Source organism: Arachis hypogaea, chromosome 16, assembly GCF_003086295.3.
Source record: "Arachis hypogaea cultivar Tifrunner chromosome 16, arahy.Tifrunner.gnm2.J5K5, whole genome shotgun sequence".
Lineage (NCBI taxonomy): Eukaryota > Viridiplantae > Streptophyta > Magnoliopsida > Fabales > Fabaceae > Arachis > Arachis hypogaea.
Window position 1 is genome coordinate 145,945,685 of NC_092051.1, and position 24,669 is coordinate 145,970,353.

General features: G+C 31.2%; 2 protein-coding genes, 1 long non-coding RNA gene and 1 pseudogene across 12 annotated transcripts; 2 read left to right on the top strand and 2 right to left on the bottom strand.

Moving 5' to 3' along the window:
- Window positions 1–1,975: 1,975 nt before the first annotated feature.
- Window positions 1,976–3,070, bottom strand: LOC112698315 (sugar carrier protein C-like; annotated as a pseudogene).
- Window positions 3,071–7,622: 4,552 nt separating this feature from the next.
- LOC112697577 (uncharacterized) lies at window positions 7,623–10,423 on the top strand. Its single transcript, XR_003151264.3, has 4 exons — window positions 7,623–8,021; window positions 8,322–8,376; window positions 9,142–9,220; window positions 9,995–10,423. It is a non-coding gene; the product is annotated as an uncharacterized lncRNA (long non-coding RNA).
- Window positions 10,424–14,759: 4,336 nt separating this feature from the next.
- LOC112697579 (mitotic-spindle organizing protein 1B-like) lies at window positions 14,760–16,296 on the top strand. 4 transcript variants are annotated; one of them, XM_072219343.1, is made up of 3 exons: window positions 14,760–15,008; window positions 15,132–15,390; window positions 16,062–16,296. In XM_072219343.1, the coding sequence occupies exon 2, from the start codon at window positions 15,134–15,136 to the stop codon at window positions 15,350–15,352; it is 219 nt and encodes a 72-aa protein (XP_072075444.1). In that variant the 5' UTR covers window positions 14,760–15,008; window positions 15,132–15,133; the 3' UTR covers window positions 15,353–15,390; window positions 16,062–16,296. The 4 variants fall into 4 exon arrangements, with proteins under 4 accessions (XP_072075444.1, XP_072075445.1, XP_072075443.1 ...); XM_072219344.1 differs by having other exon boundaries at window positions 14,768–15,008; window positions 16,049–16,296; XM_072219342.1 differs by having other exon boundaries at window positions 14,803–15,008; window positions 15,127–15,390; window positions 16,049–16,296.
- Window positions 16,297–16,895: 599 nt separating this feature from the next.
- LOC112697578 (putative AC transposase) lies at window positions 16,896–23,911 on the bottom strand. 7 transcript variants are annotated; one of them, XM_025750808.3, is made up of 7 exons: window positions 23,557–23,911; window positions 21,760–22,477; window positions 20,241–20,307; window positions 18,552–19,871; window positions 17,793–17,863; window positions 17,573–17,705; window positions 16,896–17,443 (listed from the first exon to the last, which is right to left on the bottom strand). In XM_025750808.3, the coding sequence occupies exons 4-7, from the start codon at window positions 18,657–18,659 to the stop codon at window positions 17,291–17,293; spliced, it is 465 nt and encodes a 154-aa protein (XP_025606593.1). In that variant the 5' UTR covers window positions 18,660–19,871; window positions 20,241–20,307; window positions 21,760–22,477; window positions 23,557–23,911; the 3' UTR covers window positions 16,896–17,290. The 7 variants fall into 7 exon arrangements, 4 of the variants coding, with proteins under 4 accessions (XP_025606593.1, XP_025606592.1, XP_072075441.1 ...); XM_025750807.3 differs by lacking the exons at window positions 20,241–20,307; window positions 21,760–22,477; window positions 23,557–23,911 and having other exon boundaries at window positions 16,896–17,467; XR_011873528.1 differs by lacking the exons at window positions 16,896–17,443; window positions 17,573–17,705; window positions 17,793–17,863 and having other exon boundaries at window positions 19,408–19,871; window positions 21,760–22,524; window positions 23,557–23,908.
- Window positions 23,912–24,669: the final 758 nt, after the last annotated feature.

Below are 24,669 nucleotides of genomic sequence, written 5' to 3' on the forward strand. Positions count from 1 at the left end.
AATTATTCAAACGCTGACAAAAATGCACCCGAATTTTACTATAGACAAAAATACTTTTAAATAATTTAAAACAATAACAACAATACCTAATAGTAAATATATATTTTCAAAAAATATCTTAGAGATTGAATTTTGATGAGATTTTTCACAAAAATAATTAAAAAAATGATATATTATTATTCTTAAAATTTGATAATTTTTTTAAGTATATATTTTTTGTGATTTTTTAAAAGTATTATTAGTTGTTAACAAAAAAATTACAAAAAAAAATATATACTCAACAAAAAATTACCAAATTTTAAGGATATTAATATCTCATTCTTTTAATCATGCTTATAAAAAATTGTATCAAAATTCAATCTCTAATATATTTTTTGAGAAATACATATTTAATGTTAGATAATCTTGCAAAAAAACTAACATTAAATATGTATTTCTCAAAAAATACATTAGAAATTGAATTTTGATGCAATTTTTTGCAAGCATAATTAGAAAAATAAGATATTATTATTCTTAAAATTTGGTAATTTTTTGTTAAATATATATTATTTTGTGATTTTTTAAAAGTATTATTGGCAATAACAATTATAAAAAAATTATATACTTAACAAAAAATTATCAATTTTTATGTATAATAATATATTACTTTTATAATCATGTTTGCAAAAAATTGCATCAAAATTCAATCTCTAAGGTATTTTTGAAAATATATATTTACTATTGGATATTGTTGTTGTGTTTTTAAATTATTTGAAGGCATTTTTGTCTATAGTAAAATTCGTGTGTATTTTTATCAGTGTTTGAATAATTCGAAGACATTTTTGGTGATTAACCCTTAGAAAAAAGATATGTTTATAAAAAAATAAATAAAAAAATAACTTAAGAATATATTTGTTTCTTCTCAAAAAAATTTAATCATTTTCTTTAAATATTATAAAAATTAATTCTTTAAAATAATTTTAATATTAAAAATCTTTTTTAATAATTAAAATTTTTAATATTAATTTATAATAATTTTTTCTTTTTTTCCGGCTGTACCTATGATGGGGCAATAATGGATTTATTTATTTGTTCATTAAATTTAAACTTAAAACTACGATTGATGCTTTCAAATTCTAAAAAGTAAAACTAAACATTTGTATTTTTTTAAAAAAAATAAGAGAATAATATTTTATTTGAACAGCGTAAATAATAAGTTAAAAAAAAAGTTAATTTTAATTTAAAAAAAATTAAGTTTTAAATTAATTAAATATAATTTTTATTAATAGACCTAAAATATGATCTGTTGTTCACATTATTTGCATTTTTTGTTGTTCTTTTGGTAAAATTGCTTTCTATTATTCTTTCTTGTTAAAATTATTTTTTAAAGAGAAACTCAACACAAAAAGTAAAGCATAGAGGCAACAACAAAAAAAAATAAATAAACAAAAAAATAATAATCAATGCAACCATTATAACCATAAAAATTTTTTTGTCATCTCCAGCATTATTATTAACAACAAAAAAGAGTATGTACCTAATCACTCTTTATAACTCCAAAAGGACATGTATAATAGTTAAAAAACACATCATTTATCTCTTGCACTCTTCTTTCTTCTTTCTTATTTGATGTCTCAGTCCAACTCTAAAATTGCTTCTTGACCATATCCGAACAAATTCATAGTAAACTAGCATATGATATTCTAGCATACTATACTTGCCAAAAAAAAATTACAGCCCATAAATAAGTGGTGACCATTTTTTTATCATTGCTGTTATATAAAACACAAAATATTTTCTTGGTTAATAATTTCAAAGCGAATTAATCTCTCTTTCGTATTGACTTTACCAGTTAAGACAAACCAAATAAATAGTTTCATTCTAAGCGGAATAAATCCTTTTCAAATAGTCCTAATAAAATAAAAAACTAAGATATGAAGTTGTTTAATAAAAATATTTGATAATCTCACTAAATAATATTATAAAAATTCAAAGAAAAGCAAAAATAAATATATTGGATTAAACCAAATTTTAAACAAATCTTAATAACAAGTCTAACTGTTTATTAAAATAGAAATAAAACCTTAAAAAACTATATATTCTATATCACTTTTGGTTCTAATTAAAATTGAAACTGTTTTAAAGAATCTAACCTTGGCTTTAACTTCTTTTACTTACAGACTTAGACAGATAAACATCCGAGCTCCACCTTCGAGAAAGAGCTTGCGCCTTCCAACTTTGTCAACGGTAAAGATTGAAACAAAGATAGCAAGCGCATTAAAGCCACCCATGATCACGGAAGCCATAAGGGAAGCCTTGCTGCCAAAGCTAAAAGTTCTGAACAAAACAGGAGCATAGGAAGAAAGGAATGGCTATGGCCATCACGAGTTGAGGCCTATAATGCCTCTTCAACAGAGTGGCCCATGGATGCTTCACTGCCATGGACGATTGACTCGCCTCAACAAGTTCCTTGAACTCTTCCTCCACGTCACTGGTTTCGATAATCTTGATAAGCTCTTGCTTGGCTTTCTCATCTTTGCCACGCTCGATCAAGGAGCTCGGCGAGTGGGGGAGAAAGATTGCGCCGATGACGTTCATCACGGCGGGGACAGCCGCGAAACCCAAGCTGTAGCGCCAGCCTTCACTGTTCTTCATCTTGGGGAAGAAATCGTTGTGGACGTTGGCCACAATGAAGCCAAGGATGATGGCCAATCGGAACATCCTGTTAAGGGCGCTTCTGTATTTGTAAGGAGCAACCTCTGACACATAGATTGGAACAGAATGATTGGCACATCCAATTCCGAAGCCAAGCAACATGCGAACAACTATGAACATCCATACTTTCTGAGCAAAGGCATTAAAAACGGCACCGGCAAGAAATAGAATACCGCCGGACAACATGGTAAGACGGCTTCCAAAGATTCGATTGATAGAAGACGTACAAAGTGATGCCACGAGAGCAGCCAGATACAGGGACCATGTAAAGAGTGTCAAAATCTGGCTGTCAAACTTGTAATACTGGTTATCAGATGGCTTCATGTTCATGACTAAGAGATGAGTAGAGAAGAGAAAGGAAAGGACTAGTATTAGGTTTGTAGTTTGATTTGAGATGAAACGAGAGAAAGAACGCAAACACTAGGATATTTTATACACATGGATTCCCACAAGGGCAATTATGACTTTTCAACCGAATTATTATTTTATGGAAAAGTCTAGGAGCCACCAGTTTTATTGAATTTTGGCCAGCATGTAACCAGCAGAAGAAGGTGAGCCATTGGATGAAATCTCACACCAATCTCACACCATCAAATCATCATTGATGACTAATTGATAGCTAACAATCACAAAAATTACTGACCCCTAGTATTGCTCTTATTTTATTTTATCTTTTATTATATTATCTATCTTTGAGTCAGATTTTTTTATAAATATATTAATTTATCGTACGGTTTGTCATATTTATTGCGATACTAATTACGTTTATTTATTCCTATTTAGTTGCTTAGAATTTCTTAGTGATGGTGAATTTATTAAGCAAACCCAATCAGTTAAAATTTAGACCTTCTAAATTATAAATAACCAACAATGATCCGATTTAAAAATCAATAATGAGGGGAAGAAATCGGTAAACCGATCCATAACAATTCGATCCTCCTTGAAAAAAGAAAAATCATAAATAATCTTTGATAATTACACAACGAGATTTTCAACCATAAAAGAAATTTCTTTTTGTCTTTTGATATTTACTTCTGTAAAATTTATTAACCGTCAATATTTTTTAATGAAATATGTCTACATCGCTCATTTATCTATTAAACAAGTGTAATTATTTGTATTATACATGTAATAAGATTAAAATTATAATTTTAAATTATTTTTTTAAAATTAATTTAAATTATAATAATTTGATTAATAAAAAAATAATATATTATGCATTGTTTGATTTTTTTTTTAATCTAGTATTAATTAAATTAACTCTAAAATAGTTATTAATTGATTTTAATAATCTACTTTTTTCAATAAATCAGACATATATACTAAATATGATCATAAATAATATAGTAATAGTTAAATCTAACAACAAATATATTAACTATTATTACACTATAAAACAAATTAAATATAAAGGCTATTAGCACTTATAAATCTATAAAATTAGACTATTTTTTATTCGTGCAAGGGTGTGTTTATCAAATAAACTTAAAATATGAACAAAAAATATTTATAAAATCAACCTAGCATCACTTGAAAGAATCATGGAAAATAATCAACTTACTTTATTATTCATGAGAATCATATATACATATGAGTAATAGTGAATTTTTATAATTATTTATCATTTAGAAAATTCATATTTCTTACATAGTTCTTCTTCTATTTTTTATTCTTCATACCTATACTACAAGAAAAATACTCATTCAGCCACACTTTTTTTAAACTACATTTGAAAAGCGTAGCCTATTTTATATTCATAGAATAGGCTTCGTTTTTCTCTTTATTGTCTTTTTATAAGATAAAAGAATACATAATTGTTGCATCATTTAAAAAGTATAGTCTTAGATATTTTAAAAGGGCTCCGCTACACATACAAGCAAATAACGCATACAATCCTTACAAGTTGGCCCAACTCAGGTTTAATCCACGCGCACTTCCTCCCTTTAAATGGAGCGTCAATTTCACGCGCATCACTCGAACGATTACGCTTCGAAAAAACTGCTCGTTATGGCTCACTCTTCATCTTCTCCTTCAAAGATAACACAAATCCTCAAGTTTCGAGCAACATTCCAAACTGAATAGACATTTGAACTCATCGCGAATAATAGCAGAAAACATCAACAAAATATTATTCAAGGTACGTTATTGTTTTACTCATCTCGTACATTTTCCACATTTCTGTTTCTGATTTCGAAACCGAAGAACTATGTTTTACTGTTCTTCTATGTTCTTCTAGGTTTTATTGATCTTCTTGTTCTAAGAAATTGAACACATGGTGTAAATATATTTGATCCAATTATAAGTAAATTTTTTTTTCCATAATTAAACTCTCTCTGGTGTATTCAAAATGTCTGATTTACAGGTACTATAATATGAAGTGGTGATCCAGATAGATTGGAACCCATATATGACGGTCTGCATAGAGATCTGCATAATACACCCAAACACAGACTATAAATACACCCGATAAAAAATTAAATTTACACCCCTGCTGCAGATTTTAACCCAACACTACCTGAAAGCAACTTGTTGTCCACAAGACCAAAATTAATTAAACTCTCTCTGGTGTATTCAAAATTTCTGATTTACAGGTACTATAATATGAAGTGGTGATCCAGATAGATTAGAACCCATATATGACGGTCTGCATAGAGATCTGCATAATACACCCAAACACAGACTATAAATACACCCGATAAAAAATTAAATTTACACCTCTGCTGCAGATTTTAACCCAACACTACCTAAAAGCCACTTGTTGTCCACAAGATCAAAATTAATTAAACTCTCTCTGGTGTATTCAAAATGTCTGATTTACAGGTACTATAATATGAAGTGGTGATCCAGATAGATTGGAACCCATATATGACGGTCTGCATAGAGATCTGCACCCAAACACATTTCTGATTTACAGGTACTATAATATGAAGTGGTGATCCAAATAGATTGGAACCCATATATGACGGTCAGCCACTTGTTGTCCACAAGACCAAAATTAATTAAACTCTCTCTGGTGTATTCAAAATTTCTGATTTACAGGTACTATAATATGAAGTGGTGATCCAGATAGATTGGAACCCATATATGACGGTCTGCATAGAGATCTGCATAATACACCCAAACATAGACTATAAATACACCCGATAAAAAATTAAATTTACACCCCTGCTGCAGATTTTAACCCAACACTACCTGAAAGCCACTTGTTGTCCACAAGACCAAAATTAATTAAACTCTCTCTGGTGTATTCAAAATTTCTGATTTACAGGTACTATAATATGAAGTGGTGATCCAAATAGATTGGAACCCATATATGACGGTCTGCATAGAGATCTGCATAATACACCCAAACACAGACTATAAATACACCCGATAAAAAATTAAATTTACACCCCTGCTGCAGATTTTAACCCAACACTACCTGAAAGCCACTTGTTGTCCACAAGACCAAAATTAATTAAACTCTCTCTGGTGTATTCAAAATTTCTGATTTACAGGTACTATAATATGAAGTGGTGATCCAAATAGATTGGAACCCATATATGACGGTCTGCATAGAGATCTGCATAATACACCCAAACACAGACTATAAATACACCCGATAAAAAATTAAATTTACACCTCTGCTGCAGATTTTAACCCAACACTACCTGAAAGCCACTTGTTGTCCACAAGACCAAAATTAATTAAACTCTCTCTGGTGTATTCAAAATGTCTGTTTTACAGGTACTATAATATGAAGTGGTGATCCAAATAGATTGGAACCCATATATGACGGTCTGCATAGAGATCTGCATGATACACCCAAACACAGACTATAAATACACCCAATAAAAAATTAAATTTACACCCCTGCTGTAGATTTTAACCCAACACTACCTGAAAGCCACTTGTTGTCCACAAGACCAAAATTAATTAAACTCTCTCTAGTGTATTCAAAATGTCTGATTTACAGGTACTATAATATGAAGTGGTGATCAGATAGCTTGAAACCCATATATGACGGTCTGCATAGAGATCTGCATAATACACCCAAACACAGACTATAAATACACCTGATAAAAAATTAAATTTACACCTCTGCTGCAGATTTTAACCCAACACTACATGAAAGCCACTTGTTGTCCACAAGACCAAAGTTTAGCAGAAAATCATTCCAATTCCTATCAAATGAGTCTTTGCTATGAGAGTTTCATTTTCCCTCTCTGCTACATGTAATCAATTGATTCTTAATCTCGTTTTCCTTTCTATTTGTGCTCCGAACTCTTGTAGAAAAACCTGCAGCCTTGGTATAGTTCCTGTAAAATTTTCCAGCATCTTCAAGGGTGGTAAAGGTCATTCCAACCTTCGGAACAAACTGGTCATCAACAATAGAGAGGTTGCAGAATACACTATGTCAAAAACTATAAATACACCATGTCAAAACGAAGCTGGAGTTACAGAAAGAAAAACTAATATCAATGACGAAGAACAAACCAATGAGAAAGGAGAGGAAAAGAACGATCGAAAAACCAGAGGAAGACGCGCGAGAAGAAGAACGATGAAATTTGAAAAGAAAGAAAACAAAGAAGGAAATAAATCTTTTAAATTTGGTAGTTATACAAACGCGAGATCTTTGTATAGCGCGTGTAAGTGACGTAGGAGTTGCAGCGCGTTTTAGTGGATTAGACGTTAATGAACTTGTAATAGTTACAAGCCCTAATCGCTTGTATACTAAGCTTTTCTCATTTTAAAAATCACTTATAAAATACAGCCGTACTTTGATATCTATGAATTTATTTTTATATCTAAGAGAGCATTTTTAGATTATAACATATTTGTTAAGTTTTGGGTGCACTTAAAAAATGATACCTAATGTATGCATAGCCAAATCCTAACAACACTTGGTAAATTTTTTATATTATTAACTTCCGATTCCCTCCAAAAGCACACACACGAACCCTTTCGCCCACAACAACTAACCTTCACACCTTCAATTCGAGAAAGTGAGACCCTCACCTTCGCCAACCTTTCGCGCACAACAACCCTCACCTTTGCCAATCTCACCTTTCAACACTCATCACCTTCGCCTTCTCACCGTTGCCGTTAACTGTCGCCACCCAGTCACCATTCACCGCCAGTCACCACTCACCACTCACCGCCAGTCACTGCTCACCGTTCACCATCGACACTCATCACCTTTGCCATGGTCACTGCTGCACTGACCATTGCCGTTCTCCAGTAATCATCGCTGCGCCGTTCTCCAGTAATCGTCGCTGCGCCGCTCTCACCATCGTCATCTCCGTGCTTCTCATCATCGTCTTCTCTGTGCTCACATCATTGAATAGGTATGTATTGATTTCTATTTGGTTCTGAAATTTCAGAGGCTTAGGGTTCCGATTTTAGGGGTTTTAATTTGGGGGTTTTAATTTGTGAAATATGGGTTTGTGAACTGTAATTTGATAACATGCATGCTGTTGTTGATGAAGATGTGTAGTATTTTAGGGTTTGTGAACTGTGATTTAATATACAGCTTGTCTATTTTCTCTGTATTTTTGTTTGTGAGACTGAATCCAAATGCAGCCTTAATACCTATGCATGTTGAGGATTAATAATTCTCTTCGTCCAAAATTGTGTTTCCTTTTCAGGAGCAAAATTTGGTGGCTGCCATGAGCTTTAGAAATTTCGAGTGTATAGGAGCAGGTTGTTACCATGACTGTTGTTTATCAATCCATTTTTATTTTTTCTTCAATTATTCTTTTGATACCTTTCAAGATGTTTTTTCAAGCTAAATGTAATGTAATTATTTTGCTCGGAATTCCTTGGTGCCATGATGTGGGCTTGGATAGCATGGTCAAGTGATTGTAGCATATGCTTCATCTTCTTATTCTGGCATCTGGTAGGAATGAGGAAAATATTTTAAGAAGTGTATCTTAGGATTGGTTTTCTTATCCCTGTCTATCCATGATTTATTTCTTTATTATCCCAAAATCTGCGTGTTAGAGAAGATGCACAGGTTTCTTTCTTATTCTTATATAAATCTAATTTATATTTTGGGTTCATTATTTCCATATCTTGGAAGGAACATGAACCACCTGTTATGTTGCTCTTAGTTGTCTTTGAATACATGAACACTGATATTTCTGATTGTCTCTATAATGTGGCATCAGATCTATACATGGACTTAGGACTATAGAATGTCTTGTTTCTTTCAGTTGATTAATATTGGTTTTGCTCTTTGATTCTCTTTTTTCTAACCTTCTACACTTTCCCCTTACATTATATTCATCTGTAGGGTGTTCCCTTTTTCAACTTTCCACTTGTTTTTTTTAATAGTTACAGTATTTGTTGTTTCAACAACATAAATCTTTTTTGTATTTTGTACCAAAAAGTTCATTAAAATTATGTCAAAATTTCTAAGGACTTGTTTAAAGTATAATTGATGATTTATATTGGCTTGAATTTCAGGGTACTTATGTGGAGGGTATAAAGGAAGAAGTTGTTTTATCGCCAGGAGATGCTCTTTCTTTTATTACTGCTGGAGAAGGTATAACTGATGAGTGATGACAGAATATTTTCCTCCATTTGTACTCATGCTTTAATTGTTGATTCAGAAACTTAACAAACATGTTTGATGGCAGAGCATCATCATGTTGGGTCAAACAATTTTAATCTGTTCAGCAGCGGAAGTCATATGATTTTTACAGTTGTAAGAATCTTAGTATATTAGTATTATAATCTAGTAACAAAGCACTGGATTATACACCTGATTCAATTTTACTAAACGGAAATATAGCTTAACCACAACCTGAGGCTGGATATATTGCACGAGTGATTATTTTATATGTACATGCTGGTTAAACGTGTGATCATTGCTAGTTATTATATTTTATTGCTCTCTTGGACCTTGTCATACCAACCAGCGAAGCCTCTCTCTTGGTGAGGATGATGTCAGTTCCTCATTCAATAGCATGGATATGTTGTACCATCCTTTTAATATTTATCCTGAACTGCAATAATTTGAAGTCCTTGTTATTCTCAGACATTAATGTTTGTCTAAAATAAAGCCTTTTATGAAGTGGACAAGTGTTTTCTCCTTACTGACACACTTTACAGTTTACACCTACTAACATCTTGAGCTTGTAGGCTAATTAAGATGTTGAGTCCTTAACTACATGTAAATATAATTTTATCTTTTAGGAAAGTATATTCCTTCTAAAGAGCCTTTCATTGTGGGAGTACTCTCCTCTGGAAGACTGGAATATGTTAACATGATTGTAAACCTAGCTTATTGATTCTTTTTTTTCTCTCTTTAATTCAGAAATTTGATACCCTTGCTGATGGATCTCTTTTGATTGAAAATGAGAATAAAAAAGAGGGTTCCACAATGTCATCTGCCTTACGATGTTAGACATAGAAGATCATCAAGTAAATGGAACGATGAACTCTCCCAACTAGCGGTATTATTACTGAATCAACACAAGCTGGTGAACTGATCACCAGAGCAAGGCTCCCAGCGGTATATTAATTTTCATAGTTTGCATATAAAATGTTTCAATTTTGGAATATGTACATTAATTTTAGGACCTAATTGAGGGATACCTGGAACTCGTAAAAATAATTCATCTCCCCGGAATATTTGATTAGAGATAATTTTTATTATTTAAAGAAATTATTTAGTATAATTATGTATTTATTTTTATTTTGTAATATTCAATTCATTTAAATAAAAATGCAGAATTATTATACATATAATCATATTAACTATTATGTTGTATTAATAATTATTATATATATATATATATATATATATATATATATATATATATATATATATATATATAAAAAGAGACTTAAGGTTATGCTTATATACAGTAGCTATAGTATACAAAAAAAAAAAAACGAGATCTAATGACATTTATATACAGTAGCTATAATATACAAAAAAAGAACTACAAAAAAAAAAAACTACGAGGGACCTAAGGCTACGCTTATAAAAAGTAGCTATGGTATACAATGTGGCTACGCTTTACAGGTAATGCAGTCGTAGCACTTGGTGCAGAAAAGCGTAGCCTTTGAGAATAGGCAACGGCCGAATAGGAATCACCTCAAAAAGCGTAGCCGTAGCCTAAGGTATCATTTTTTTTTTTTACTTTTGGCTACACTTTTCAAGTGTACCTGAATGAGTGTTTTTCTTGTAGTGCTAATGGCTACTAGCTATGATTCTATCAATAGTATTACTTAAGATAGATTATGTGATGAAAAAGTTTGATAAATAAAGACAAGAATTATAAAGTTATGAAAAGTCCCATCTAAATTTGACAAGAGTAAGACGGCTTATATAGAAATGGTTCTCATGGATGATAAGTTTAGTTAGTTATTTTTCATGATTCTTTCAAGTAATGCTAGTTTCAATTTAAAAATATTTTTTGTTCATATTTTAAGTTTATTTGGTAAGTAGACCCTTGCACGAATCAAAGACCGTGTGATTTAATAGCTTGATAAGTGCTAATAGCTTTTATATTTAATTTGTTTTACAGTGTGATAAAATTCATTGTTCAATTAAGAATTATTTGACAAAGGTGTTTAAAAATGAACTGATTGAAGAGAAAGTCTATGTCTTCTCAAATTTTCTGATTGAGGAATCAAGTGAAATTTATCTTCCGACTGTACATGTGTGCAGAATAATTTTTAAGAAGAAGTCATGTATAGTAAATACGATCGATGATCATAAAATTCTTGTCAATCATTTCAATTTTCTTGCTCATGCTAATATATTGAGACAAACAAATGAACAATGTAACTTATTTGGTATGTAGTTAATTTGTATTAAGATATACAAAAATTTTTATTTTACTTTTTGTCAAGAAATTACATAATAGTATCATTTTATCGATAACATAAATTTTAACAGTTTATTTATACAAATGTTTGAAATTGTATTGTGAATTTTTTTAAAGGTATATCCTTTTATTAATATATTATTAATTTTATCGTTTAATATAAAATAAATTGATAAAATTTCTTTAATTTATAAGTAATTTATAATGTTATTCATTTATTTGTCCTTAATTTGATGTTTTTAATTCAGTTTTTTTTCAATTAGATGTTATTAGATTTTTAACCGAAAAAGGAGAACTTATATCTTGGTCAAAAACAAAGAGAAGTGACCATTACATTGTTATTAAGCTTCATGATTGAGAAATTTTAATATTTCACAATGAAATTTTGTTTTGTAACAATTATCTATCCATATGCAAAATCTTTTATCTTTTTTATTATATGTTATTACTACTTATTTCTCTTCATTCTCCCTTTTATTTAGAAATAAGAAAAAAAATAATGTATACACTATGGGATCAATTTATAATCTAATTACTCAATTATTTATGTGATCACCAAGCAATTAAATACATACTTATTCTCGAATTTGCAAAATTTAATAAAAGCATTGATAAGCATATTGGTTTACTCATTTTCTACTCATATTTTTATTCATTAAGTGTTGTATTTTTTATATTTACAACGAATATTCAACATAAAAGAATAAAAAATAATATTAATTGTTATTTATGTTATTTATTTAGTCATAATTAAATTTGACTCGTAAGAGCAATTTTTTGACCACTTATTTAATAAATTTTTAATTAATTATGTTATTTTAAATTGAAAAAATATAAATTTGATGATGTCAGAAGTTTAAAAAAAAAAATATTATACTTACAAAAATTGAAGAGTTGCTCTAGTCAAATGGCAAATCATTAAAAGAATATTGTGGAATGTCATATTCTTCAAAAAATTTGGTGTCCATCTTAGAAGACAAAATTATAATGGAAGAATTGAACTTTGATGTTAATACTCTTGCGAGTGAATTAAGTGGGTATTTAGAAAAACTAACTGATGAGCAGAAATTTGCATACAATTAAATAATGAGTGTTGTTAGCGGTAATATGGGTGGATTTTTCTTCTTATGTGATTAAGGTGGTTGTGAAAAAACATTCTTATAGTCAACTATATCGTGCTCAATTAAGTTAAAAGGAGGTATAGTTTTAAATGTTAATTCGAGTGGAATTGCTGCACTTCTATTGCCTATAAATAGAAGAACTGCACATTCAAGATTTAAAATTCCTTTAACCATAAATAAAGATTTTTTGTGTAACATTATAAACAGAGAAGTTCGGTTGTAAAGTTAATAACCAAGGCCAAATTAATCATATGGGATGAAACTCTAATGATAAGTAAGTATTGTTACGAAACTTTAGACAAATGCCTTAGAGATATCTTGAGGTGCTCATATTCGTATAGTTTTCATTTGTCGTTTGGAGGTAAAGTTGTTATCTTTAAAAGAGATTTTAGACAAATTTTACCTGTGATTTCCAAAGGCTCAAGGTAAGATATAATTCGGTCTTCTATTAATTCTTCATATTTGTAGCATAACTGTAAGCTTCTAAAACTTACAAAAAATATGAAATTGTCACCAGGTAAAAACAACAACATACAAAAACTCCAAAATTTTATAAAATGGCTACTTAAAATTGGTGATGGTTTGGCTGGTGATACAACAGATAGTGAATCGATCATTCATATACCATCTGAAATATTGGTTAAGAATTCTGAGACAGTTTTGGATGACCTCATTAATTTTGTGTATCCATATATGTTATCTAATTTATCCGTTGAAAATTATTTTAAGGATAGAGCAATTCTTGTACCAACTTTGGATTGTGTCACTGATGTCAACAATAAGATGACTGCATAGTTACCTGGACAAGAAAGAGTTTATTTAAGTTCTGACTCTGTGTGTGCTAAGGAGAAAAATTTAGAATTTGAGTTAGATGCCTTTTCACCAGAGATTCTAAATGGAATAAATTGTTAAGTCTACCACCACAAAAGTTGATCGTGAAGATTGGCGCTCCTATTATGTTACCGCGAAATATAGACCAAACTAATGGTTTGTGCAATGGAACGAGAATGTAAGTTAGAAGAATGAGAAATTATGTAATAGAATGCAAGACTTTAACCGGTAACAAAACTGAAAGTATTGTTCTTATCCCAAGATTGAATCTAATTCCAAATAACGAAACATTACTAAACAGGTTTGAAAGAAGACATTTTTCAATTATAATGTCATTTGTAATGACAATAAATAAGTCTCAGGGACAAACTCTATCAAAAGTTGGAATATACCTTCTAAGACCAGTTTTCACCCATGATCAATTGTATGTTGCATTATTTAGATTAAAGAGTAAAGATGGATTGCGAATGTTATTGCAAGATTACGGACACTTGAAAGATAACTGCACGATGAATATTGCATATAGAGAAATTTTTAAGAGCTTATAATAAAAAAAGTAATTTCTAATTTTCTTAATCAAATTTATTACTATCAATTAACAAAATTGACAAATTCTAGATGCTAATAGATAATAGATAATGCATCCTTATTTTATAATTTTATAGCTTGAGAATATTAATTATATCATAAAAATCTATGTTATTTTATTTTTTTGATAAACTATTTTAAAATTACGTTAATCATATATTTTTTATACTAATATTAATATAATATTATTTTAGGTATATGTTTTACCGGTATTAAAGAAAAATATTGAGTTACTTTTTAGCGGGTTTAAATTATTTATTATTTATTAAAAAATTTTATGCATTAAAATTCTCTAATAATTTATTGTTCATTTTGAGCTGATTTTGATATGTCTTTAGTCTTTACTTAACAATAAACTAACATATAAAAATTTATTAATAAATCTAAGTATTACTAAATTATTAATGATGATATTAAATATATACGTCTAATTTATTAAAAAAATATTACTAAAATTGATTAATAATTATTTTAAAATTAATATACTTAATATTATATAAATTTTAAAAAAATAAATAATACATAACATGTTTTTTTTATTAACTAAATTATTATAATTTAAAATAAATTATCCACCTATTATTACACTTGTTAATCATAATAACTCACATAAAATTGTGAGGGGCGGAATGGAATGGGTTTTAGCTCAAAAATAAAATATAAGAAACCTAAAATTAAAATCCGAAATTACTGGAAACCTAACTCCCCCAACCTTGGCTGCTGCTGCTACTGTGCCACCTTTCTTCTCCATTTCTTTTCGAACTCCGCCAGAGTCGCCGCCTCCGGCATCGTTGCTCTCCTCCTTCATCGCTACTCCGTTCAACTCTTCGTCGGCACCAGCGTCTCTACCTACCCGCATCGCTGCCACAAAGCATCTCTGTCACACGCTTTCCTCTCCGGCTCCGTGTCTGCCCAACCTCTCCGCTGTGGTTGCTTCCTTCCCTCGCCCTTGGTAAGACTTACTACTCTGCCAATTGCTGCGTTGAATTTGCTTCATGATTCATGAATTTGATTAGTAATTTAATCATAATTTCATGATTCACTGACCGGTTCGGTTCTTGCAACCTTAGATCAGGTATGGATCCGGAAGCTTCACGAACTGCACGAGAATCTCTTGACCTGGCATTTCAAATGTCGAATATACTCGACACTGGCCTTGACCGTCACACTCTCTCTGTTCTTATTGCTCTCTGTGATCTTGGAGTTAACCCAGAAGCACTTGCTGCCCTTGTTAAAGAGCTGAGGAATGAAAAGCCTTCCTTGTCTTCTGCAACAGCGAGGTCTTCTTTGTCATAAATCTGCTTTTTGTTTGATGCCATTCTTTTCTTGCTCAGGTACTTTTACATTTTGAACCATTGTAGCTGTTGCCTCTTAGGTTTTTGTTGTTTTTTTTTTTTAATTATCTTGTGATGCATCCACCGTCATTGTTTGAGTTCAAAATTGATGTGGATGAAATCTCTCAAATTTAGGCTCTGAACAAAGAAATAAACACATAATCCTCCAAATATGAACAATTGGATAAATGTCCATTTTGCTGCTTTGACTTTGTGGTATTTTGTTAGACCTTATTTATCTGGGTTCATTGGCATGTTTAATTTATTTGTTTTTAGGAGCTAAATTTTAAGTGTCATGATCTTTTGGATACTAAATTGGTGGTTTATCCTTATTTTTTTATTAATCTAGCATTTGGGCCCTTGAAATATTAGTTTGCTAGCAAAAGAATCTTTATTTTGTGTGGAAAAGTCAAGCAGAACCAATCTTTGGAGACTAATGTGTAATTCTCAATCTTTGAAGGATCATTTTTGTCAACAAACTAATTTTTTTAATGATTTACTGATTTGATGTGTGTATTGGAACATATTTGCAATCAAAATAGCTTATTTGAAGGCAACCTTTCATTTAGATATTTGAGCAGAGTTCCATTCGTTCACACAAGTACTTATTTCATATGCAGTTTCTGGAGTATTTGATTACTAAGCATTTAATTGATAGTCGTTTTCTTTAGGTCATCAGTAGAGAAGAATGAAAGAGCAACTTGGCTAATGAGATGAGATGAGCACTGGAATTGCGTTATTGTCTTACTTTTTGAAAAACTAAGCAGGCTTCCTTACTTTGTACTCTTTTTTCTTATGTTCATCTCTATATATTCAACATAGATGCTACTGTAAATCAATCATTTTCATATGTTTTATAAACAATTGCCAAGTAGAGGGGATGAGTATTATGATTTTTTACGTCAACCATATAACTTGATCCTTAGTTCCCCAGTAAATGACATGTATTTTCAGACAAGGAAGCAACTGCATTGATTTTAAATCTTAGGGTGTTCATACGTTTAGTTGGTCTTCAAACTCAGCCATCAGTCTACCTATTTTCAAGTTGTGTGAAAGTAGGTTCAGATTTGTTTGAAAACAATGAAAAAGTACTTGTATAAATTTAGAAACTAAAAAGACTGATCTCTCTCTGTTTTATTTGAGCAAATTTATCTTTAAAAATTAATGTGTCACTGCGACCCAAATATTTTCATCCAATAAAACACTGCATTTTGCCAAATTTGATTATTACGATGTAACTGCCAAAGCAAAATTATGCTAGCTGGAGTGAAGTAAAATACCAAAAATCTACCCCAAATATTTTGGTGTGAACAAAATTGAACCAAAGGAACGAAAGTTTTCGTAACACCTGAAAGATTATCGACCTTTGACATAATTTTTGAAAAGAAAAATATGTTAAAAAGGTTATGTAAATTAAGTGAGATTGAATAATAAAGGCTTTTTGGCGGACAAATTTGAACTTTTTTATAATATAATCTTAACCAGATTGTGAGATGCTAACCAAGTTAATATGAAAATTAAGTAAAGAAACTTGATGACTAAATAACAGTGTGTCTATACATGTAAGTTTCATAAAACATGAACTAAATTTATTCTGTAAATAAAGACCTAAAGTTTTGTATTACTGTTTCAATGGTCTCAGGTGATTTTAGACCTCATCAATAACTAACCCCAAAAGGCCGAAACAAACTACTCACATTTCTTATAACAGGATCCTGATAAAGATCCAAAAAATATTAAAAGAAAATTTGAATTTACACAGGCCAAGTTTTCCCAACCCATGTTTGCCAAAAATCTATCCTACACTAGCCAACAATTCAAAGGATGTTGCACCAAAAGAGAGGTTTCTCCTCAGCAAAAAATGTGTGTTTATTTTCTTCCTTGATTGAAAGTAACGAATTCAGAGCTTCAAATCTAACTCATCTGGCCACAAGATTTTCTCCTTTCCACTTTTCTCTTCAATGAATTTGACTTTCTTAGGTGGCTTCTCTATTATCCTTGGGGCTTTACTCACAAGCTTCTTTTTCTCATTGACATTTTCCCTTCTGTTTATCTGCATTAATGTAGTTCTTTGTTTCTGTTAAATAAACAAAACAAATGTGATGATTCTTGGTTCAAAGTAGATAGTCAACGATATTTATATCGAAAGACAAACAGTTAGGATTTCAAATGAAGTCAATACCTCATGTTGAGCAACACTCTCCTTCGTCCTAACAGGCACATCATGAATATTTACATCAGCAGAAGGACCATGATCTTGTTCAACCTTAGCAGAGTGTAACTTTGTTAAATGTCTATGCCGTCGCCTCAAAAACCTGAAATCAAAAGGCACTGGTCAAAGAAATATTCGATAAAAGAATGCATATTAACAATCAATGAACTCTTAAGTGTACATTTCATACCTAACTTCTTCCAAAAGAATATCTCGCTTCTGCTTTTCGACTTTCAATTTCCTTTTCTTCGAAACATACTCCTGCAACATTGTGATAGAATTTTGTGAACATTTAGCTACCGGAAAATCAATCAACTGTGAAAAAAGAAAAAAGAAATCACAAAACAGAAAGCAAAGACACCACCACCATACCAAACATCAATAAACTACTTGTTTATTATCAATCAGATATGCAACCAAAGTCTTATAAACCAAACACAAAATGTTATAGCCCTCATCTCACAAGCTTTCAAGCACAGATATCTGCTTCTATTGTAGCCATGAGGTTGCAGACTACAATCTAAAACTAACAAGGTACAAACAGTGAAACAGATTATGCTGTTGCAAACCATAATTTAAGATCAATGCTAGAATGAAGGTAAACAGAATCAATTTAGTACCCAAAAGATTGATACGCTGAATATTGAACTTCTGATACACAAAGATATACTTCCTATACAAATTCACCAAACCCAAGTAGGTTCTGGGAATCGAAATTGAGATGATTTGTCAAACGTAATAAATCATTCAAGCACAGATTGATAGTTCATTCCTAACACTAACGAGTAATAATCATGTTTTCAGTTCAGTTTTCTCGGCTATCTCCATCTTATAAACAGGCTATGATTAACCATAGAATTTACCATAAACAAGGCCAGCAAAAAATAAAGCCTCATAATATTTTCAAATTAATTAATTCACAATAATAATTACAAGATAAAATACTAACCTTTTGTATCTCTAAATAATCTTCCAACAAACCATTGTATTTGTTGCTCAACTTGGAATTCTTCACAGAACCACAAAATTGAGAGGAATTAACAGCAGCCCTTTTCATCTTTAACTCTTCAATATCGAGATTACTAATAAAAAAACAAAGAAGAAGAAGAAGAAAGAATCCTCAAGAGAGACACTGTGCTTCCTCCTCCTTTTTATTAATTTTGTAACAGTAGAGAGAAGAAGAAAGAAAAAGAAGGAGGAGGGTGAGTATTGTGTTTATTATTATAGCATAAGTGTGCGTGAAGAAAGAAGAGGAGGAGGAAAGAAGAATAATAAGAAGGCAATAATGGACCCATTGAAACTGAAAGAAAGAAAGAAAGAAAGAAAGAAAGAAGGGTAAATGTGGGAAGATACTGAGTTGTTGTGGCTTCAAGATATGATATGATATGATTTGATATGATATCTCCGATCAGATGATGAGAACAGAATTCAAAAGACATATGTCTTCAATTCTTGATTTCTTGTACTTGTATTATCTCTCTGCCTTAGGAGCATCTCTCCCTTCGAATTGTTGCTTTTTTTTTTTCCTTTTGGAAGAAAGAAAGGAAAAAAAATATTTATTTATTTATTTTTGGAAAAAAATATTTTTATTTTTACTGGATTTTTTTCTTTATGATATCTTTAAGTCTTTAACCATAAATCTAAATCTAAATCTTTATTATTAATTTCTTTTATATTTAACTATTGAGATTCGATAACAAGTTATATGAATTTTAATAATTAATTTTTTAAAAAATATTAATTCAAATTGTGTCGAGGTTAACAATAATGACCACAAATAAAATAAGAACGATGATACTTGTGAGTTGTATATAAAACAGGAAAACTCTCTCTTTTTTTTTTTTTCCTGGTACTTTGAAAATCTTAATAGAATTCAAGTTAAAGAAGAAGGCTAGTCATCATCTAGAATCTTGGACTTTAACCTAATGGGAAAGTATGGGGAGATACTTCTAAAGATATTTATAATCTATCTATCTATCTTATTCTATCTTCTATATTGATAATAAATTTAAAAATCAAATTATGAATCTATGATTATCACTTTAGTATTTCTTATTTGCACAACTATCGTAATGCATTCATAATGGATTATACTAATTAGGGATGTCAATGGGGCGGGGCGGGGGATGCCTCCCTGTTTTCCGTCTCCGTCCTCAAATTTTGTCTCCGTCCCTGTTCCATTTTTCGTTATGGGAGATAATTACCCCATCCCCATTCTCCACGTTTTTTGTGTTTCTCGCGGGTCCTCATTCGGGTCCTCATTCACCATCTGCTTATATTGAACATTTATATGAAAATTATCATAAAAAATAAAAAAAAAACATAGAAAAAACCACAAAATGAAAATTACAACACAAAATCAAGTTTAACATAGTCCACAAAATGAAAATTACAACACAAAATCCAAGATTACAACTTACAAGTAAAGAAATATAAAATCAAGTTATCATAGTCCATAAAATGAAATTTTAAAATACAACTTCCATTGTTAAAAAAAGCCATAAAATAAAGTCTTCAACCTCCAACAAACAACTCCATGTTCTTTGTTAAAATACGACACAAACATGAATATGTTAACATACATTATAAACAATACCATATATTTAATAAGAATTTGACATAATAAAAAAATAATTACCTAAACTCCTAAATCTCCATATCCATCACATAGTCCCAAGGAATTGGAATTTTCGACCCCGATTTACCTATATTATATCAAAACCAACAATTCACGAGAGTTAAATTTAACATGAAATTGAACTTTAATAGGAGATAAAATTTGAGTTATTAATACTTTTATCTGAAGAGTGTATCCAATGCTGAGTGCAAATTAACGCCTCAACAAGTTCACAATCCAATTTATTGCGATGTGGATGTATAACTCGACCACCAGTGCTAAAAGCAGACTCTGAGGCAACAGTAGAAATGGGAATGGCTAAAAAATCTCTTGCAATCTTTTGTAAAGTTGGATATTTCACTCTAATATTTTTCCAGTAGCCCAAAATGTCAAATTTTTCCAAATTTGCTTTATCTACCATAACACTCTCTTCCAAATAGAAATCCAACTCAGTTTTTGCAACACAGCCTTCAGATGTATCTTCCACAAATTGCAAGTAGATAGAGTTAAATTTTCTCTTTGAAGATCCTTCATCATGTCCAACATTCAAAGTAAAAGCTGAACTATCATCATTTGTTGCTCTTCTTTTAACCTAGCCTTAAGTTTATATTCACATACTAATTTTTCCATCATTTTCTTTACCTTACTCAGATGATTCTCACTTTGAGATCCATATATTTTAGGAAAAAAATTTCAATAACTTCATCTTATACCTAGGATCTAAGATAGCTCCCACAGCCATGACTTCATTAATTTGATCCCAATACTTTTCAAACTTACTAATCATATTTGTTGCCATTCTATGAATCATCTCATTGGGACTAAACAACCACTCATTCAAGTTCAATCTCATTTCACATACCTTGGAAAAGTATAAATTTGTCGTTGGATATAAAGTGCCAAAGAATAATTCAGTCACACTATAAAAGACTTCTAATTTATCAACAAGTTCATTTGCCATTTCCCACTCATCATCAGGTGGTACAACTTTATACAGAGATTTACGGTGTCTTAAACGCTCAAAAACTTCTCTATATGGCAAAGTAGAAGCAAGCATTAGATAAGTTGAATTCCATCTAGTTCTACAATCAAGTGCAAGCTTTCTCCTATAATTAATATTCAATTGCCTACAAGTCTCTTCAAATTTTTCTTCCCGTGTTGCAACCCAAAAAGAAACACTATCTCTTATTTTTTCAATAGAACCATATATTGCATTCATGCCATCTTTCACAATCAAATTCACAATGTGAGCACAACAACGCATGTGAAAAAATTCTCCTCTCTTAACAAAGTTAGACGGTGAAATCTTATCAAGCACAAGATGGATCATGGCATCATTTGTACTACAATTATCAACCGTTAAAGTTGACAATTTTCTATCTATATTCCAATCATACAAGGAATTCACCAAAACATCACTAAGAACTTCAGTAGTATGGGGTGCAGGCACATATGCAAACCTAGAATAATGTAAATATAATAAACAATCATGACATTAAAAATTCAAATATTTAAAAGATGCTAAAAGCATAAATAATACCTTACAAGCCGATTTTGCAAGTTCCAATCATCATCAATAAAGTGAGCTGTAATCGCCATATAACCTTTGTTTTGACAATCAGAACTCCACATATCAGTAGTTATAGCAATGCGGCTTGAATTTTTTCCCAACAATTTTAGAAGCATTGCCTTTTCAGCTTCATACATCTTCATAGCATCACTTCTCAGTGTATTTCTTGTATAAAATTTGAACAAAGGTTGAGTCTCAGCCATAAACTCATGAAAACCCTGTTGCTCAACAAACGACATAGGGTGTTCGTCCCTAATAACCCATCTTGTGAGTGCTCGTCGTGCTCCCTCTTGACTAAATGTGAAGTTTCCAACCAAAAGTGAATCTGTTGGCCTTCCCGTTCCTGTCGAACCTGATGATTGCTGCACTATCTTCAATATTGATTTCTTTGGTCCCCTAACAGTACGAATCGGGCAAATTCTAATGTGATCATGCAAGTGCTTAGTTCCTTGTTTCGTGTCACCTCCAATCTTTCTTTCGCAATATTTACATATTGCCTTCCACTTTTCATCTATTTGCTCCCTCCTAAAATGTTTCCAAACTTCAGAAGTTAATCCTTTTTTGTTAGGACTGTTTTGCACACTTTGGCTAACTTCTTGCCCTCCCTCTTGTGTTTCTTCTTGTCCTTCTTCTTGTGTTCCTTGAACATGTGCTTCAATTGCTTGACCCTCATCATCTTGAGTTAGTTCTGTCTCATTATTATTTTTAATAGGAGTCAAGTTTAAACTATCCATCCTATACAGTAAGATTTAATACAGAAATACTAAATTAAAATTCAAATTCAATACATAAACACTAAAACACTAAAACACATAATCAATTCAGATTTAATACAGAAACACTAAACTAAAATTCAAATTCAATCTGCATCAATTTTCTAATGAAAGGAGAGGCTATTATAAGATGCCTGTTTTCTCCATTGAGTACTTAATTTACCATACCCCCACTTTCATCACCATTCATATACATTTTATCATGTCATTATCTATCTAGCTAGCTTTAGATTATTTCAAAACACCAATCAAAGATATTAGAGGCAAAATTATGTCCACCAAGCCAGCATTCTAAATAACATGCATAATAATTACATAACCATTAATATAAGCATATTAATTAGGTAAGCGATATAACCAGAAAATGTTTCAATTTACTAAATGGGGAAAGTCTCCAAACACAGAAAATAAGATTGCTATCTAGCATTTACATTAAAAAAACTATAAAGTTTAGGTATCACTATAAGTAAGCTATATGTAACACCTTACTGGTCGAGTAGTATATAGTCTGATATACAAACTCATTATTTTTTATTGTGGCTTAGTCAGATGTTAACATTGTATTATATATGGGTTCCAGTAGGCATTTAGATTATCAAGATTAGTCAGATGTTACCTTTTTGATGTTGTACTCCATGTGAAGTGTAACATTATCTTTTGAATTTAAGTAAGGTAAATGTTTGATAGAAATAAAACATTGAAGTGCGTTGTTTTCCATGCAGGGAAGGAAAAAAGAAGCAGAACTAGAAGTGTGTGAGATTTGACATCAATGGTGAATGCCAGGTTCTTTTAATTGCTAACAGAGATATATCAAAAGGGGAGAGACTGTACTATGACTACAATGGATACGAACATGAATATCCAACTGAACATTTTGTCTAAGCAAGCCAACTCCAACCAAGTTCATCATCACCATCAAATTCATGAAAAAAAAAACAAAAATCTAAAGTGAAATGCCAAAATACAAGAAGAAAAGGGGAGTAGTGAATCTTACCAGGGATAAGACAGAATCACAGAAATGGTCGAAGAGGTAGAGACGCCGGTGAAGAGAAGAGCGGCGACCGATGCGGAAGAGGGCGAACGGAAGATGGCGCACGGAGCGGTCGGAGGTGGCTGGCTGGGACGAGGGAGAGAACGCAGATGAAGGGCACAGAGAGGAAGGGTTTCGCGAGGAGCACTGGAGCAGGGTGAGGGAGTTGCAATGCGCGGCACAGCCGGCGCTCTATGCCTCTGTGGGAAGAAAGGGTTTCGAGAGGAGCACTGGAGCAGGGTGAGGAAGTTGCAATGCGCGGTGCTCTATGCCTCTGTAGTCTGTGCGAATTGGGATTCTGGGAAGAGAAGAAATTAGGGTTTTCACTTTTCAATATATATATATATATATGCAAAGTGAAATGACTAAAAAACCAAAATAAAAACTAAATTCTTAAGGGTATTTAAGTAATTTAATATATTCGGGGATTTTGGGGAATACGGGGACGGGGACGGGGACGGGGATCCCCGCTCGGGTCCCTGCTTCGGGGGAATTTTGTCCTCCATCCCTGTCCCCGCAGGGAAAATTCTCCGCCATCGGGGCCCCGTTCGGGGCAGTCCCCGCGGGGATCCTCGCTGCCTGGGGATTTTTGACATTACTAACACGAAAAAAAATCGTTTTTGTTCCGACGTTTTTTGGGATAAATCCCAAAATTGTCCCTAACGTTTCAATCGTCTTTTTTAAGTCTTTAACGTTTTAAAATTGACTCAATGTTGTTCTGTTGTTAGAGATCTGTTAACAGAATTGACGGCGGGACAAAATTGAGACGATTTTAAAACGTTAAAGACTTAAATAAGACGAAAACGTTGAGGACAAAAATAATACATAGAAATAAATTTTAATTTAATTTTATCCTTCAATAATATCAATTTTTTACTATACATAGTATTTAATTATTTTTTAATCACATTTAAATAAATTACACTTAATCACATTATTTTCATTCTAAATAGTTTTTTTTATGATTTTACTCTTAAAGATTTTGTTATCATAAAATGTTTATAAAATAACTAGTATATAAATTTGTGAAAAAGAAAAAATAATATATATATATATATATATAATGAAATATAAATT